The 18,377-nt window shown below is 33.6% G+C and overlaps 2 protein-coding genes across 2 annotated transcripts; one reads left to right on the forward strand and one right to left on the reverse strand.

Moving 5' to 3' along the window:
• The first annotated feature begins 1,592 nt into the window (after positions 1-1,592).
• LOC113510723 (uncharacterized) lies at positions 1,593-10,929 on the forward strand. Its single transcript, XM_026894234.3, has 5 exons — positions 1,593-1,706; positions 2,494-2,635; positions 3,331-3,551; positions 4,444-4,551; positions 6,786-10,929. Coding segments are annotated over exons 1-5 (651 nt in total). The 5' UTR covers positions 1,593-1,704; the 3' UTR covers positions 6,964-10,929.
• A 1,077-nt stretch (positions 10,930-12,006) lies between these two features.
• Positions 12,007-16,972, reverse strand: LOC113510589 (uncharacterized). Its single transcript, XM_026894044.2, has 4 exons — positions 16,564-16,972; positions 14,126-14,286; positions 12,977-13,081; positions 12,007-12,229 (listed from the first exon to the last, which is right to left on the reverse strand). The coding sequence occupies exons 1-4, from the start codon at positions 16,711-16,713 to the stop codon at positions 12,115-12,117; spliced, it is 531 nt and encodes a 176-aa protein (XP_026749845.1). The 5' UTR covers positions 16,714-16,972; the 3' UTR covers positions 12,007-12,114.
• Between the last annotated feature and the right edge of the window lie 1,405 nt (positions 16,973-18,377).

The raw sequence follows: 18,377 nt of genomic DNA on the forward strand, positions 1-18,377 counted from the left end.
CTTGACCATTAAGTTCCTTTAATACTAGTGCCAGAGGGAGACTTTGTACAAAAGTTGATTGCTTGGGTACCTCCTTATAAACTCCTTATGGGGGAGGCCTATATTCAGCAGTGGGGAGGTAATAGTTGATATAATAAAATAAATAGATCGGTATAGCGTAAGGAAGATGTGGAGTGAGCTGAAACTATCTCTTTTCATTTAACAGTTTCCTCTTGTCGGTGCAACTAATTCATGCACTTTCTTCCAGCCAGTTCTATCCCAGGCAATACCCTTGACCTTCTTATACCAGAGGGAGACTTTGTACAAAAGTCAATTGCTTGAGTACCTCTGTCCCATTCGTGTTTCAATCGTGAAGCAGCTGTGTTTGCATGGCTGTGTTTCGGTTTGAAGGGTGGGATATGGCGTGAATTTACAGGGTACAGAGGAATAACACCTGAGTTCTTAGGAATGGCAACGCATGGGGGGTATCATGGGCGAAACAGTATACTCTGTTATGACCATGGTACTGCTCATGTCTATAGGCGACGGTTACCACTTTCCATCAGGTGGGCCGTCAGCTTGTTTGCCATTCTAAATTGTATAAAAAAAACCTAAGTAAAAAATTGAACAACTATTATTCAATTAGTATTAATAAATGCCAAATACATGTTGTATTAATTAAGAAATGAGGGTAAAAAAAATGAAACACTAACAAACACAATATTTTTTATTTATTTATTTTTTTCATGTGGAGCCTTGAATGTGAATGTGTGAATGTGAAAGGGACTCCATTTTCCGCACTTAGCCTCTCATTTGGGCCATTGTGCGTATGAGGCGTGGCTAGTGCAGCCAACCTAGCTCCGTCCAGAAGCGCAGAAGCTTCCTGGGTTCTTCACAGGCCTCACGGAGCGACCTCACCATTCCGAGGATTTCTAAACGTTGATGGGCCACAGCCTCACATTCCAGGATTACGTGAGCTGCCGTTTCTTCGGCGTTGAAACAGCCTCGACATAGAGGGCTGTCTGTGGCTCCTATTGTGTATAGATGTTTGTTTAATGGACAATGACCCGTTATTGTCCCTATCATTGTTTTGAGGTTTTTTTCTGTCTAGATGTAAATGTGGAGCCTTAAATGTATTACAAGATAATTTGGTTTTATAGTTACACTTATATAAATCTTATGAAGTAATATAATTTTAACTATAAACTTACAGTTCTGATGAGTATTTGAATTTCCATTTATACTAAAAACAATTTTTTTTTATTGTACTAATAGAAAAAAATTATGAATGGTAGATTAAATAAATAACAAAATAAAAAAGTAATGTTTGTCATCTATATCTGAAATTAAATTAACTATGATATTATTCTAATATTTAACGAAAAATGTTCTTTATTATTTGCCATCTATCATATAATTAGAACAATTCGGTTTAGTTCAAATAATACCAAATGAAGAAATTCTTCTTGAAGTCGGTTGAAAAGGAATAAATGCCCATCACTATACGTAATAACTACACCATAATACCACGACATACACATACACTGAGTTTGTTTGTGTATTATTGAATTATTGGAATACCTTGTTAGTGTATTACTAAGTGGAGTCATGTGGCCGAAGATTTAGGAGATAAGTGTGTCTTCAGTTAGTCACAGTCCGGATTCTGACACCATAACAAAAACAATCCAAATATTTTGTGATTTAGAACTTATTTTGAAAAAAAAAATGTGAGTTTTTTTATAATGCAATATTATATAAATATGATGGTTACAATACAATAGACGACGTTTACTTTGTTTGTTAATTAAAAAAAAAAATCGCACGATTTACATTTGAAATTATTTGCGAATAATTAAATGCTTAGAATTACATACAATCGTGTTGGAATATTTTATAATAAAAAAAAAAAATATACATCGAGGATTGATTTTTTAATAAACTTGAAAAAAAATTATATATAAATTGATTTTAATATTTTTAGTTCGTGAAAGTATGTTACATAGGTTATGTACATATTTTTCAGAAGCAATTTTATTTATGAAAATATTTTGCACTTGTATTATAAAACTTATTGCTATGACGATAAGGACTAATATATTTTTTTAACTATGTGTGATTTATCTTGATCTATTTAGTATATTTATGTTTACGTATTATTATTTATATTATATATGTATGTTTATGTATTGTAATCTTATTTTTATATTTAGAATTTTTTACATTTTGTCTGATTCCTTTTATGCATTTACTGTGTCTGACTTGCGTCATCTACCTTTCTCTCTGTACTTATCCATTCTTTATGCCAGGTTGTCTGTACGAGATTGCTTCTAGCGATAAGGCCGCCTTTTGTATACGCTCATTCTGTATAAATACTCCTTGTATACATCTCTACTGTGCGCAATAAAGAGTTTATTATTATTATTATTTTTAAACAATATTATATTACATTTTTTTCCTTTTTTCATTCCTATATTGAAACTGCATACAGTTACAAAATATTATTCCATGTTTCAGGCATTATTTGGGGATGTTTATATTTTACTGCTGTTACAAAATTGCTTCTTCTGAACATTTCAGTAGTTTGGAAGACGAATTGAGAACAAAAAGGCAAATAAACAGTTTACCTCTTGTATATCCTTATGGATGTACTTATAAGGTACAAAATTAACTATCATTCAGATTTAGTGATCCTTACTTAATATTATAAGTGTGAAAGTGAGTTTGTTTGTTATCTTTTTTTTTTATACAACTTAGAGTGGCAAACAAGCTGACGGCCCACCTGATGGAAAGTAGTAACCGTCGCCTATAGACATGAGCAGTAGCATGGACATAACAGAGTATACTGTTTCGCCCATGATACCCGCCATGACATTCCGGAGGACTCAGGTGTTATTCCTCTGTAAATTCACGCCATATCCCACCCTTCAAACCGAAACACAGCCATGCAAACACAACTGCTTCACGGTTGAAACACGAATGGGACAGAGGTACTCAAGCAATCGACTTTTGTACAAAGTAAAAACAGAGCAATCTCTGAAGTTTCTGAAGCGTAAAATCTGAAATGTGAATATTATAGGTTAAATAAAACGATATTTGTAACTAGCACCGTTTTTGAAAATTTATTAATTTAAATCTAAAATCAAATTTAATTATGCAGTCCAGATTTTAACCACAATTATGATTAAAAATAATAAATTACGAATTGTAGTATCAATAATAATAACTATTAGGTATGTATTTCGTATGGAATAAAGATAATTTTATATCAAATACTATATGTACAGAACTCTCGGTGTGTAAGTTCAACTCTCATTTGTTTTTTATTCGTCAACAAATCGTTTTTATTCCCAGTTCATCGTAGGCTGGAGCCAGCCTGTTCCAACTCCTGATTACATCAGCCTCTCGTTCGCAGCAAACTTTCAATACCAGTATGGCCAATTTCAAAACATCTCCGAGCTGTCTCGTTACTACTCTTACGAGGACATATCGAGGGAGCAAAGGGCAGCTGACCTCGCTACTAGAAAAGATGAAAGGTTGATCTTTTACAGAGCCATGGCTGATATGTTGGATAGGTTGGTAGATTTTCATTTCACTTCTTTATTTAATGAATAGGAATAATTTAGGTCATGTGGTTCCGGCATAGAATACACCACCCATTTCTTCCTCGTGAGTATCGTGAGGCGACTAAGGGAGGGCGAGAGGTGGGCAGCAGCGTCCCTTTTAAAACCAAAGCCTGCGATTGCCAATTCGCCTGCCAAGCGCGGCAACTCTTGGCAAAACCCTCCAAGAAGAAGGCTTATGTTCAGCAGTGGACAGTCAAAGGCTAATCTGACGATTTAATTAATAAAAGAATGGAGTGGCATAGCCAAATGGTGCACTACTCCGACTTTTTTTTAAGAGTTTCCTCTTGTCGATGCAACTAATTCATGCATTCTCTTTCAGCCAGCTCTATCCCATATCTTTGACCTTCCTATACGACAAGACACCTAGTGTTTCCTTTATCTGTTCCATGTAGTTATTCTCGGTCTTTCCGACAAATAACTCCGACTTAGTTTGAAGTAAATTTTTGTTGTGAGTCAATTTAAAATTGGGTCTAATTCTCTGGTGAAACAAAGTACCGTTAACATATATACGTAGATCATACACCATACTTTATACTACATAAATGTTTCATGTATAATTTTTTCATGCATAATTTTGTTCGTAGTAGTAACTGTCGCCTATAGACATGAATAATATCATGGACATAACAGAGTATACTGTTTCGCTCACGATACCCCCCATGCGTTGCCATTCCTGAGGACTCAGGTGTTATTTCTCTGTAACCTGTAAATTCACTGCAATATCCTATCCTTCAAACCAAAACACAGCTATGCAAACACAACTACTTTACAGTAGAAACACGAATGTGACAGAGGTACCTATGCAAATGAGTTTTGTACAAAGTCTACTCTGGTGTTGCAGTAAAGGCTTCAATGGCCACGAATGCATGTTGCGAGCAATCTGCGAGGCGGCCCAGTATCCTGTCGAGGAGGAAGGATTAGTTGGAGAGATAATACATATTTTACTAACGTAAGTAATTGTGTATACATATTATTCATCAACGTGGAAAACTATAACAGTACCACGTAGTACTGAAGGCGTATGCAAATTTTCAGAACAATCGGCCTTTTTTAATACAACTTAGAATGGCAAACAAGCTGACGACCCACCTGATGGAAAGTGGTAACCGTCGCCTATAGACATGACCAGTACCATAGACATAACAGAGTATACTGTTTCGTCCATGATACCCCCCATGCGTTGCCATTCCTGAGGACTCTGGTGTTATTCCTCTGTACCCAGTAAATTCACGCCATATCCCACTCTTCAAACCGAAACACAGCCAACTGCAAACACAACTGCTTCACGGTTGAAACACGAATGGGACAGAGGTACTCAAGCAATCGACTTTTGTACAAAGTCTCCCTCTGGTGAAATCCGATGTCAAGAAGTGGTTCTAATTCGGCTTGGAACATTTTATTTAAACAAACTAGCATATATACGTATTACAAGTTAAAATAAAGAGGCTGTAACAATATTATTTGAGATTTTGTTCTACAAAAAAAAAAAAACTTCAATCGCAGCAAAACTAGTTGTTATGACTTAAAAATTTAGTTAAATTTTTAAGTTAAAGTAACTGATTTCAATAAAATTTGTATGGGAACAATTTGAAAGTATATCCTTACAAATAAGAAAGAATATTTTAAATTGGTTTATAACTAACGGAGTTATGAGGTAACACATATAAAAAAAATACAATCAAATTAACAACCTCCTGCTTTTTTGAAGTTGGTTGAAATAGAAGACGCTCTCTTATAAAGGTATCTACCTATTAAGCTACCTATATTTCTTGCTGTTATTTGTATATACTCATGATATCATGGCGTGCTATGGTAAATTAATATTAAAAGTGTTCAAAGTTCGTAAAGATGTTTGCGTGTTTGTTACTCAACCATATTTAAACGAATGAAATCTTTATAAACGTCCAAGTTTTTAAAATTTGTAAAATTAACTGAGGTCTTAGACTCTATAGATAGAGCATTAAATATTTAAAACGTGTCAAAATTTAGTCAGTTAATTTGACGTTTGACTGGCATTTTTTTTAAACAAAACATAACGCATTTGTTTTTCATAATTTTGTAATAATGAGATTAAAAATTTTCCAGACCAGATCGATTTTTAAATTAGAATTTGGAATACATTTTTCTGTGTTGCTTATAAATTAATATACACGTATTAATAAAAATGATGGCCATTTTCAATAATTTAAAAACGAAAACATATTTTATATCTATACTCAGATATAAATCAAAGTAATTCATTAAAGACATGTATCATTATGAATTATTATGCAGTGTTTATCTTGTTCTTTTAGATATATTCTTAATATTTTGTAACGTTTTTATTTTTTAATTTACCTTAATAAGATATAAAATATATTTATAAATTTCTCCACATATTTAGTGTGAATTGTATCTGGTAACCCTATGTACCTATATGTACCTACACATAAATAAAAAGTTTACCGGTTTTTAGGGGATCATTTGTATGGAGACACTCCATCTATGTAATCTAAGTCCGTGCTAATGTTAGGTGGTATGTGGAGACTTGAAAATATAGGAGAAGGTAGCCTCATACCTAACTTGTTGTGGAGGCAGTAACTGGCACGTAATCGCGTGTATCTTGCGATTAATGGCTCCAACTGACCGAGCTATGTACACCGGAGCACAGGTTAGACTGTTTCGAGCACTTTAATTGAAAATTCCTTTGAAGGAATATTTTTTCTTCTAATTTCTTTTTTCTTTTCAAAGAATAAAGCGTTAGAAGGATAAAGTAGAAAACGAGGCTAATTAATTTAGTTTATTTATTTATTTTTTATTGAACACATTATAAAAAGAAAAATATTTGGCGCAAATGGAAGACTTAATGTATTAATTTTGTATTCTTCCCCAGACAATGTTTAGAAGTGTAAATAGGTACTTTTATTTTTTTTAGTTTTCTATCTACTTGCACTGTTTTATTATTGGTTTATACGCTTTGTAGGAAACAAATTTTTTAGAAAATATATTTCTACAGAGCATAGTGTAAAATGTTTGACAGTTGATGGAGAAAATGATGAATGAAGAACAAATAACAGTGTTGCCATATTAACATTATTAATATATATTTTACCATATAAAATATTGTGTTAAGAATTTGCTACGGTATTATTTATAATTGCAAGTTAAGATTAAGATCCATATATATGTATAATTAATTTATAGGCCAGATTATGGGCGGACACCATTTGACCCTGAAGATTTGGAGTGGGAAGAATCTATGTCAGTATATAGGGATGCAGCGATCGCAGGCCGTCAGATGTTCAGCTGTCCAGATGTATACCACGAGTGTCCTGAAGGTCAAGGAGTTATGGAGCTCATATCTGTACTTAGAGATGAATGAGAATTATGTAAATTGATTATATCTATATAGATAGAGCACTGAGTACTAAAAACGTATTAATATTAGATGGAGCGTTTTGTTTTGTAAATATTTAATTCAACTAGGTGTTATCTTGTGGAAGTCTACATTACTGGTTATTTGATTAGAACTATTTTATTGAATCCCGTTACCATTAATATGTATTGGTAGCACTCGAAGTTTGATCACTCCTATTATTACAAGAAATTTCACAACCTTCCATATTAGCTATCAATCTACAACTGCCATTTTGTTCACAGGCATTTTGCGACACGCGTTTTAATTATAATGAGGCATCTTTAGGCAAATTATTAGATCTCTATTCGGAGTCTATTGTTCTATTAACCGTTCGAATCGTTCGGTTAAAAAATAGCCAAATATCAAATTAGCTGATTTAATTTCGACACGTTTTTGATACTCGATGCTCCATCTATGTAATCTAAGGGAGATACTCTATGTATAAAATCTACGATGTAAACGTATTTTTAAGCAGACACCATAATGTCTCACTATTCCCATTATTGGGCATCAATCTACTAATACCGGCCAGGTGGCTTGACTTGGTACAGTATTTTAAGTGTTGAATAAACATTTTGACATAAAATAGCAACTTTGTTTTGTTAATAACAATCACTTTTTAAAAATTCTAACATTTGTGGTGTAACACATCACATACCTTTCAATCAGTCGTGGGTTTGATCTCCGCGCAATACAAATTGTTATTTTCTGGAGTTTTTTTTTTTTAATTGATGATAATGGAATAGTAACCCTGCCTGCGCTATCGGTATACACTGGCGGGGCACCGGTGAGGGATGATTGGTGAGGATGAAAAGGCAGGTCAGTTGGCCCATCGTGACGAATTTAACGATAAATTAGTAACGATGGTTTCCAGGGGGAAACGCATGGAGGTCGACCTGATAAGGTATATTAATAGCAATGGGAACTAACCTTTCCATTACTGAAAATCCTTTCCCCCCTATTTTCTGGAGTATGTCAGTTTATACTGATATTGGTGTTTTTTTTCTGTTTTACATGTATTTTTAAGAAAGGCAATTAAATAGCAAGTAAGCAGATTAAGCTACTGAGTATGCCTATTTTTTCTATCTCTATATAATATTGTTTAAGTTCTACTCAATTTGGGTCTAGATGGCGTTGTATGATATGACCAATGGTATTTATTTATTTAATCAAAATTATAATTAAATTTTAAAATTTGTAAAATCATTCATATTTGATGACCCTTAACGTCCATTATTCAATGATACTTAAACGACTGAACAAAAAATACAACCGAATTGCGAAGCTATTTCTTTTTGAAATAAGTTCAAAATATTCATTTAGATATTTTAACATCATATCAATCTTAATATTATTTACTTATTTATTTAACACTTTCTTGCACCAACATTACAGGATTTGTTGAACAATTTTCGATAAGTATAGTTAGTACAAAAGGCGGTCTTATTGCTAATTCAAATTCAAATTCAAATTCAAAAATCATTTATTCATGTAGGACATTTTAGCCGCTTATGAACGTCAAATTTTTACATTATAATTTTATATTTTCCCTACCGTCCAGTTCGGTATATAGATCCAATTGAGAAGAACTGGCAAGAAACTCAATTGAATTACTTTTTTTTTTTAAAGCCAGTTTATTTACAATGTATATTTATATAGGTGTCTATGTCTAACATTAAATGAAAATTCAGTGCATGAACAACTATTGCCATGCACACTCGTCATTCAAGTAATCGTTTAGTGAGTAATAGGCTTTGCTCAATGAAGCAATCTCTTCCAGACAACCTTTGGGTAGAAACAAAGAATAAATATGTAGGTGACGCGTTAAAAAAAATAGATCTGTAATTTAGTCTTAGTAAAATTAATCTGAAACTCGATAAAAAACATTTCGTAACGTTCAGCGAATGCAATATAAAGCTGAATCTCCACTCTGCAGCCGTCGAAAGTGTCCCCACAATGGTCGCCGTGTTTGTGGAGACGCGGCACGTTTGGAACGAATTAAGTAAATCTCATATATTGTGCAGGTCACGTGCACACGATCTTTCCCTTAGAATATTTACATTGACTTAGAATGCAGTTACTGTTTGTTCTCGATTGTCTGTCTTTATTATTTATTATTTTATCAACCGTTAATTGTCCACTGCTGGACATAGCCCCCCCCCATAAAGAGGGGTTTGCCAGTAGTTGCTGCGGTTGGCAGGTAGATTGGCAGACCAGAGGGAGACTGTACAAAAGTCGATTGCTTGGATACCTCTCCCCCATTCGTGTTTCAACCGTGAAGTAGTTGTGTTTGCATGACTGTGTTTTGGTTTGAAGGGTGGATATGGCGTGAATTTACAATGTACAGAGGAATAACACCTGAGTCCTCAGGAATGGCAACGCATGGGAGGTATCATGGGCGAAACAGTATACTCTGTTATGTCCATGGTACTGCTCATGTCTATAGGCGACGGTTACCACTTTCCATCAGGTGGGTCGTCAGCTTGTTTGCCATTCTAAGTTGTATAAAAAAAATAACATTTTTAATAATATATTTATTTATATCACAATGGCACTTCATTTATACATTTTACAAAATTGAATAGATACAGATCGGCATTGGAAGTGGACAGAATCTGTACTAGGATACCCTGTATAGAGGTACCCAAACAATCGACTTTTGTACAAAGTCTCCCTCTGGTAACATGTAATTTTCATATTGCTAGAAATATACCCTATCTGGTTAACCTCCATGCCGTTTCCCATGGAAATAATCTTGATTAATTCCTGTGGAATTCGTCACGATGAGCTAACTGACCTACTTTCATTCTCATTTATCATCTGGTGTTCGCTACCGCATACCGATGGCGTAGGCGGGGCTGCCAATTCACTATCACCCATTAAAAAAAATCTATCAAGTTGTTGATAAAATGAAATATGTTTCCACTTTTTTTTATGAATGATAATGGAATGGTAACCCCGCTTGTGCTAACGGTTTACGCTGGCGAGGCATCAGTGAGGGATGTTAGGTGGATAATGAGAAAGCGTAATAATTAAAAAAGCGAAATACGTCTGGAATTTAGCACGATGGTTTCTAGGAGGAACCGCGTGGAGGTCGACCTGACAGGGTATATTGCTAGCAATGGGATTGGTAGCCAGCATTATTAACAATCCCTTCCCAGTTTTTACTGTTAGTGCCATTTAGTGTAACTGTTGACTGGTAGAGATTGCCAGCAGGCACTAAATTCACCTTTTAGACATATTTTAATGTGTAATCATGAATAAATAAATATTACTATATGACCCTAGACGGATGTATGTTGACCAAATAGGCGACGTGCTGAAGAAGGGCCAAATTAAAAGTACCCGTAACCGGCGAGCGTGTATGAAAAACGAAAGAGGTTTGTTTGTATCGAAGCATTTGGCGTTCCATTGTTTCTGCCTAACCTAATGGGAGACAAGCGTGACAGATACGTATGTTTGTATGTATGTACTATATGGTAAATGAAAAGGTGCCTTTATTTTAATACATATGTGAAATAAACCTCTCGCTTAATCACCTCACCTTAATCTAGAATCGATAGTAGCACCGTATGAAGCCCATTGGGCGACCAGTCCAAAACGGGTCGATTTAGATGCTCTGGGAATTTATTGACTAGTCTACCAGCAACTAACTAGATTTATTTTGTGCTTACATCGCACTGATCTTTCATTGCAGCGTTGTGGGCATGATAAGTAGATGTTTTTCCATTGAATTGACACTTTCACGTAATAAAAACTAAGCTACTAATAATGTAATAAAACTAATTAACTAATTATATGAGTTAATTTATATATATGTCAACATATTTATTATTTCTTAATAGAAATAACTATACGGTTTCCTCCTATTATTGTACGCACACTGTCTGTTGGTAATTAATGCCCCTTTCCACTCAGGGTTTGCTGGAAGAGAACTCTTACAGAATTAAGCACGCCTGTTGTATATCTTTATTTAATATATATATATTATATGTTTGTAAGTTTTTGTGTACAATAAAGTATAAATAAATAAATAAATAAGATACATGTTTTTTTATACAACTTAGAATAGCAAACATGCTGACGGTCCACCTGATGGAAAGTGATAACCATCGCCTATAGACATGAGCAGTACCATGGACACGAATGGGACAGAGGTACCCAAGCAATCGAGTTTTGTACAGTCTCCCTCTGGTTTCATGTATTTTAGGTAAATCGTGACTTAACGCGATGAAAAAGCTTTTACAGGTAAATAGTATTTACATACCTGTTTCTTTATTGCCGACGTTATTTAAGTTACATGTGGCCGTGTGGTCCCGGCATAGAATAGGCTATCCCTTTTGTACCCGTCGGTGTCGTAAGAGGTGACTAAGAGAGGGCGAAGAATTAGCAGCAGCGTCTGCCTTAAAACATCTCTAAAGTCTAACTGCGGTTGCCAATCTGCATGCCAAGCGTGGCAACTACTGGCAAAACCGGCTGGTATGATGATTATGATGATGGAGTTACATATACATATAGTGAACCAAGTACTAAATTATAAAAAAACTATTTCATCATTTTTTTTACAACACAGGGGGCAAACGAGCATGCGGCTCACCTGATGGTAAGTGACTACCGCCGCCCATGATCACCTACAACACCAGCGGCATTGCAGGTGTGCTGCCGGCCTTTCATATTTCTATTTATAAATATATTTATCAACAACATTATCATCAGTATCGTACCAACTACTTATTGTACATTGTTGTACATAGGTCACCTTTGGGGGGCTTTTGCCAGTAGTTGCCATGTTTGGCAGGCGGGTTGGCAATAGCAGTTAAGCTTGGGTGATGTTTTAAAAGGGATATAACTGCCTATCCCTCGTCCATTAGGTTCTAGAAAAATAACAGGAAAAGAAGAAGTGACCCATTCTATGTCTGGACCACACGACAATTCATTTAGTTCTTAAGAGAAATTAATAAATTACTAGAAAAAAACACGTCATTATATACTTTTATTTTTATTTCATTTAAACTTTTTCGTTATTTGGAAATTAACGATTCGGTCCGCTACATATTATTTTGCGAACATTTAAAATTCGACTTTATTTTAGGACACTTTGAGATCTCTTTTGGTTTACACGTCCGTGTAAAGTGATACTTCCAGTAATGACAATGGGCATAAATTTATGGACATTGGACATTCTTGTTTTGTTACATTATGCCATTTGTCGGTCGCTAAGGACTGTTGCCTGAAAACGACAAAACATTTTATAAAATGTAAAAGTAAATGGTCTCGAATGGTAAGCTTGTACAGGCAAATGTAGTGTACTGTCAGCATTCGCTACATGGAACGACAAAATAAATTATGTATAGGAAATCATCAATAAAATGATATAAAATAAAAAAAAATATATCAATAATTGTCATGTTAAAAGTGTCTTTTTAACACAAAACACATTCACAATTTATAAAATCGAAGCGTTTGAAAAAAGCAACAGCTGAGTTTCTTTTTTTTTATATTATTTTAAGGGCTTTTACCTTCTTCAGGTATATCAGTCCTATCGTACCCTGAACTGAATTCTCAAACAAAACTTTATCTACTTTCCCTAGACGCGAAAAGAGAAGAATTAATGGGCATCAATAATTTACAGAGATGTTCTAAAATTTCTGGTTTAAGTGCCCATTTTTATTAGTTTTAATTATATTTAATTAATAGATTAAAACGCATTAAATACTTGATTACATTGACTTGCATTAAATTAAATTGCATTCCTAATGAGAGGTAAAATCATAAAAAAATATTTTACTATAACTATTCTATTCTATTCTATAACTGTTCAAAAATACTTAAATTTAAGTTTACTTGAATAAAAATATTTATATATTTCTTTCTTGTATAGAACTACATGAATTAATATAACATTTTTGATGTTGAAATAAAATCAATAAAAGCGAAAAATAATTATTTTAGTATTAAAAATCAACAGTGTTTTTACCTGAATACCATTTTTAAAATTTTATAGTAAACTCCGCGCGGCTCGCCGATCAATCTCATTTCACAAATGGCCCGCCGTACGCAGTGGTAGCCACTTATTCCGTTTCTGAAAGCAGTTGGCCGTTTTTACTTATGCATCTATCATCACGTGCGGTCATTTATGGGGTGGGCAATGAGAAGAGTATTTTAAAGTACATTTTAGAGTACATATACATATTTTTTTTACTTAATATAATTATGCCTTATTCTTTTTACACATATGAATGAATGAATGAATGAGTATACTTTATTTGCATTATACAATATAGGAAATAAACAAGACAATTTACAAACATAACGATACAATTGTATAAGTACAGTAAGGCGATCTTATTGCTGAGAGCAATCTTTTCAAGACAACCTTAAGGTTATACACTTACATATGCACTCGTTCTGACTTCTTATTTCATATGCTGGCTGATATATAAAAAATGTAGGTAAAATATAGGTGGATGGGGGAAAGGGTTTGTTAGTAATGGGGTCTAACTGACCCATTGCTAGCAATACACCCTATCAGGTCGACCACGCGGTTCCCCCTGGAAACCGTCGTGGTTAATTCTAGCGGAATTCGTCACGATGGGCTAACTGACCTGCTTTCATCATCACCTATCATCCCTAAGTGGTACTTCGCCAGCGTATACCGATAGCGCAGGCGGAGTTAACATTTCATTATCACTCATTAAAAAAAATATAGTTTTTTTTATACAACTTAGAATGGCAAACAAGCTGACAGCCCACCTGATGGAAAGTGGTAACCGTCGCCTATAGACATGAGCGGTATCATGGACATAACAGAGTATACTGTTTCGCCCATGATACCCCCCATGCGTTGCCATTCCTGAGGACTCAGGTGTTATTCCTCTGTACCCACTAAATTCACGCCATATCCTACTCTTCAAACCGAAACACAGCCATGCAAACACAACCACTTCACGGTTGAAACACGAATGGGACAGGGGTACCCAAGCAATCGACTTTTGTACAAAGTCTCCCTCTGGTAAAGGTGAATAAAATTTAATGAATGATGATCATCATTACTATTTTAGCCTGTACCTTCCTACTGTTGGACATAAACCTTCCCACTGGGTTTAGGTAGCATGTATAGATTTACCTGTCCAATAATGTTTCCAAATTTTCATAAACAGTTCTTCTGTATAAATGATGGTGTGGATGAAATGAGTCCGGTGGTTCGTCCCAATTCATACGGAACCCTAGTGCTTGTGCGAATATTTGATTCCACCACACCATATTGGCTTTAAAATTGAGACGCATCTGAAAAACATCATAAGTTTACATTATATCTCAACTAGCGGCCCGGTACGTGCTTCGCTACGTATAAAGTGAAATAATAAAAAAAAAAAAATAACATCAATATCGCTGACAATTTGTTTTAATCGAAGCACGTCCAAATTGAAATGACCGCATGAATGACATAACAACATGCTTGTACTTTTTTTTTGATGGGTGAAAATGGTATGGTAACCCTGCTTGCGCTAACGGGATACGCTGGCGGAGCACCAGTGAAGGGTGATAGATGAGAATGAAAACAGGCCAGTTAGCCCATCATGATGAATTCATCAGGAATTAACCATGATATTTTCCAGGGAGAACCGCGAGGAGGTCGACCTGGTTGGGTATATTGCTAGCAATAGAATTCTCGGTCTCCATTACTAACAATCCCTTTCCCCCCAACATGCTTGTACTGTCAACACTGAAAAAAAGTTTCAATTTGACAGCACAATACTCATCTTAAAAAAAAAGTTTGAATTTGACACATAAAACCCCATTAACAAAATGATCCGCCATTTATTGAATTCATTTGTTACAAAAAATGTGATAAATGGAGAGCCGCTCGACTGATTTTGTGTAAACTTCACATAAACCATCTACTAAATAGTCCAAACAAAGCCTAAACATTTGGTTTGGATAGGTGAACCCGTTCTTGAGTTATAAAATTACAACGAAAAGTGGCATTAATTTTTATATATATATAGATTAAATTTATGTGCAATCTTTTTTTTTTTTACCTAATATATTTATAATAGACATATGAAGCTGATAATTGATACCTAGTTCAGCCATAAGTTCTGTTACAAATGAAAATGCATTTTATTTTATGAAGTAATGTAATATTACTAATTAAAAATTAATATCTACGTATTTATTAAAGTCTCAGCAAAAAATAAAAAAAAAAATCTATTCCAAATGGCCACCTTTGGCTTTTATACAGGCCTTGGATCTGTTTGGCCACGTATCTATTGTCATTTTTCATGAATACATAGCTGGTTCGAAAAGCTGTTATCTATTAAGAAAAATCTGCAAGAAACTCAACAGTTACTATTTTAAATCTCTGTTAACATCATATGTATGTTTCATGAGACATCACGATAGAAATTGAGCGTAATTATTGACATTAGAGGCATTTAATACATTAATGCTCAAAAGGGACAAAACATGAGGGACATCAGGGGTGTCAACACCCTTTATCCCTCACAGCACAATCTGTGATAACTATCGTATTATTTATGATACGACATCGATCAATAAAACCAACTAGATAAAGTATCACGATCAAAATGTGCCATCGCTAAATAACGTCTCACGTACTAAAATAGAACTCCAGTTATATTTTAATATAACTGGAGTTCTATTCTATTACGTGAGACGTTATTTAACAAATTTTAACATCATCATTCTAGCCATTTATTTATCCACTACAGAATATAGGTATCACTGCTTCTAAACATAAGTATGTACCTCCCCAAAGACTTCTATAAAAACGCTTCTGAGCCACCTGCATCCACATCTTTATATTTAGCGATGCTATACTTAAACGTGGAATTATCTAAAAACTTAATGATTTCGATGTACTTGAGTCAGAAATAAAAGATTAAAGCGCAGTTTTAAGTTGTTTAAAAAATAGATACGAGTACACATTCTGTAAATGAGGCGTTATTCACTGGGCCATGTTTGAAGCTTTGGGCAGATATCTAGTTGGTATTGTTAATCGAAGTTACGAGAATTAGTGACAGTAAATAACTACACATCGGTAGGGTCGCCAACTTGTTTGCAAATGATGGGTTACGGAAATGATTAGTATTTGTCTATGTTTATCTGTTTGGAACAAATTCATTAATTTTGCATGAAACTTGGTCTATTAATAAATCTATTCCGTATTATAATTTTAGAAAGTTCTTATTTTGAGATTAAATTAAACGAATATTATCATTTGCCATCAGGTGGGTCGTTATCTTGTTTATTATTCTAAGTTGCATAAAAAAGACCAATCTGAAAGTACGTCCTTTCAGGTAAAAAAAATAAATATATAAATCGTAATCGGAGTAATGAACATAAAAAATGCATCCGAATTGAGAACTTTCTTGAAGTCGGTTTAAAATTTGTCTTTCATGAGAAAAATCGATGCCCATCAGCGGAACAAATTTCTCAGAAGACGGGAACCGCATTTAGCATCTTATTTACATCAATCAAGCGATAAACCACTTTGCTAAATAAGGCCGATAATTAGATAGATTAAAAATATATACTTACGAAAAAATGCGTTATATTCCTGAACGCTAGATACCTCTTTGGACGACGATGGTTTGACACTTGATCTTCGTTTGCGTCAATGAAACCAAATAACAAAAATAATACAATACAAACATAACAAATTATTACCAATTGAAACAGTATCTTCATATTGATATATTACCAATATTTTTATTAATCAAATATGAACAAACATAATGGTAATAATATAAATCATCTATGCCACTACTTTATCCATCTTTATTACACGTACTTGTGTTTTATTTCATTACTTTAGAATTGTTATTTTCTATGATATACGTATTGTTATAGAATATAAGAATTTAAATTAACAATTAATATATACACACGTGACAGGTAAATAATTTAACAATTTTTAAATATTTATTATTAGCAAAAGTAATGCAAGTTACTTTGTTATATTTTGATTACGAAAATTTCGTATTAGTAATTATTATTTATTTTTTGTTATTGTCAAATATTAATAAATATAGTTTATACATTTATTATAGTTAATATTACAAGTTTTGTACTAAATGAAGATCATAGTGCAAAACTAGATAAGTCACGGTTATTCCAACTGAACTAGGTTTCGCTTATTGTACTTGTTAACGTTCTCTGTTTGACTGGCACCGTTACCGGTTTTTTTAACGGCACTATTTCAGTTCTGGTGCTCGGTGATTTACTATAATGTATGAAATTTCTACAGGTTGATTTAATTATCAAGATAATATAATATAGAATTTGTTTTAACAGAACTAAATGTAATAACAATATGGTTTTGTTGAAATTAATCACAGAAACACTGTTGTAAATAAATTAGTAATAAATCGAAACGTTTAATCACTAAATTTATTTTTGATTTTACAATATACCACAAAATATTACACTAATATCTTGTGATAATTTATTAGTGTGATTATTTATTATGTGGTAAGTTATTATCACAAAATATTATGTTAATATTTTGTGGTAATTTATTATGTGGTAAGTTATTATCACAAAATATTAGGCTAATATTTTGTGGTAATTTATTATGTGGTAAGTCATTATCACAAAATGTTATGCTAATATTTTGTGGTAATTTATTAGTGTGGTTATTTATTATGTGGTAAGTTATTACCACAAAATATTAGTATAATATTTTGTGGTAACTTCTTTAATTCAAGTCATAGAATATTTTGTTTATAACGAGTATCACGCGTTTACTACAATTGCACTTATCATTGGTTCTCAAGCTAGGTTAGCCTATATTATGAGAACCAAGCAACTAACGTTTGGGAATACAAGTCAGAGCCCTTAGAGCGGAGCAAATTTAGAAATATTTATTTCCTAAAATGGCGCGATTATGAATCGAAACCAGTACTTGATTATGCAAATAATATGCCTATCGCAGCGCCACAGAGGTCGGAGATCACCACGGATTATTATGATTGTAAAAGTTTGTAAAGATGTTAGAATGTTTATTATAATTATGCTATATGACTGAACGGAATTGAGTGAACTTTCAGACAGAGATAGGCCATTAATTATCCCACATTAATACTTCGGATATATGTATATGATTAATTTATATATAACTATGTATTTCATGCATCAGCGGTATTTTGTGGTATGTATAGTTTGATATTTCAATTTTAATTAATGATTACCCACGCTTGTCAAGTTAATCGATTATGGATTCAATACAACTAGATAGATACTCTACAAAGCCTATTGCATTCTAAATGATTATTTGAATGACAAGCGTGTATGGCGTTATTCGATCATACAAGGGCTTTTTAATGACCATGTAATTTTAGACATAGGAATCA

The sequence above is a fragment of the Galleria mellonella genome, unplaced genomic scaffold (assembly GCF_026898425.1).
Source record: "Galleria mellonella isolate WM207_F2 unplaced genomic scaffold, CSIRO_AGI_GalMel_v1 utg32, whole genome shotgun sequence".
NCBI classification, from domain to species: Eukaryota; Metazoa; Arthropoda; class Insecta; order Lepidoptera; family Pyralidae; genus Galleria; species Galleria mellonella.

What these genes read in the sequence shown, in the direction of transcription:
- LOC113510723 (XM_026894234.3), top strand. An exon ending in CTTATGGATGTACTTATAAG is followed by an intron (nt 2,636 to 3,330) that starts GTACAAAATTAA and finishes TTTTATTCCCAG; the next exon opens with TTCATCGTAGGCTGGAGCCA. An exon ending in ATAATACATATTTTACTAAC is followed by an intron (nt 4,552 to 6,785) that starts GTAAGTAATTGT and finishes ATTAATTTATAG; the next exon opens with GCCAGATTATGGGCGGACAC.
- LOC113510589 (XM_026894044.2), bottom strand. Translation starts at nt 16,713, where the DNA reads ATGAAGATACTGTTTCAATTGGTAATAATTTGTTATGTTTGTATTGTA. An exon ending in TTGGAAACATTATTGGACAG is followed by an intron (nt 13,082 to 14,125) that starts GTAAATCTATAC and finishes AACTGCTTTCAG; the next exon opens with AAACGGAATAAGTGGCTACC. An exon ending in ATTTTAAAAATGGTATTCAG is followed by an intron (nt 12,230 to 12,976) that starts GTAAAAACACTG and finishes TGTCGTTTTCAG; the next exon opens with GCAACAGTCCTTAGCGACCG.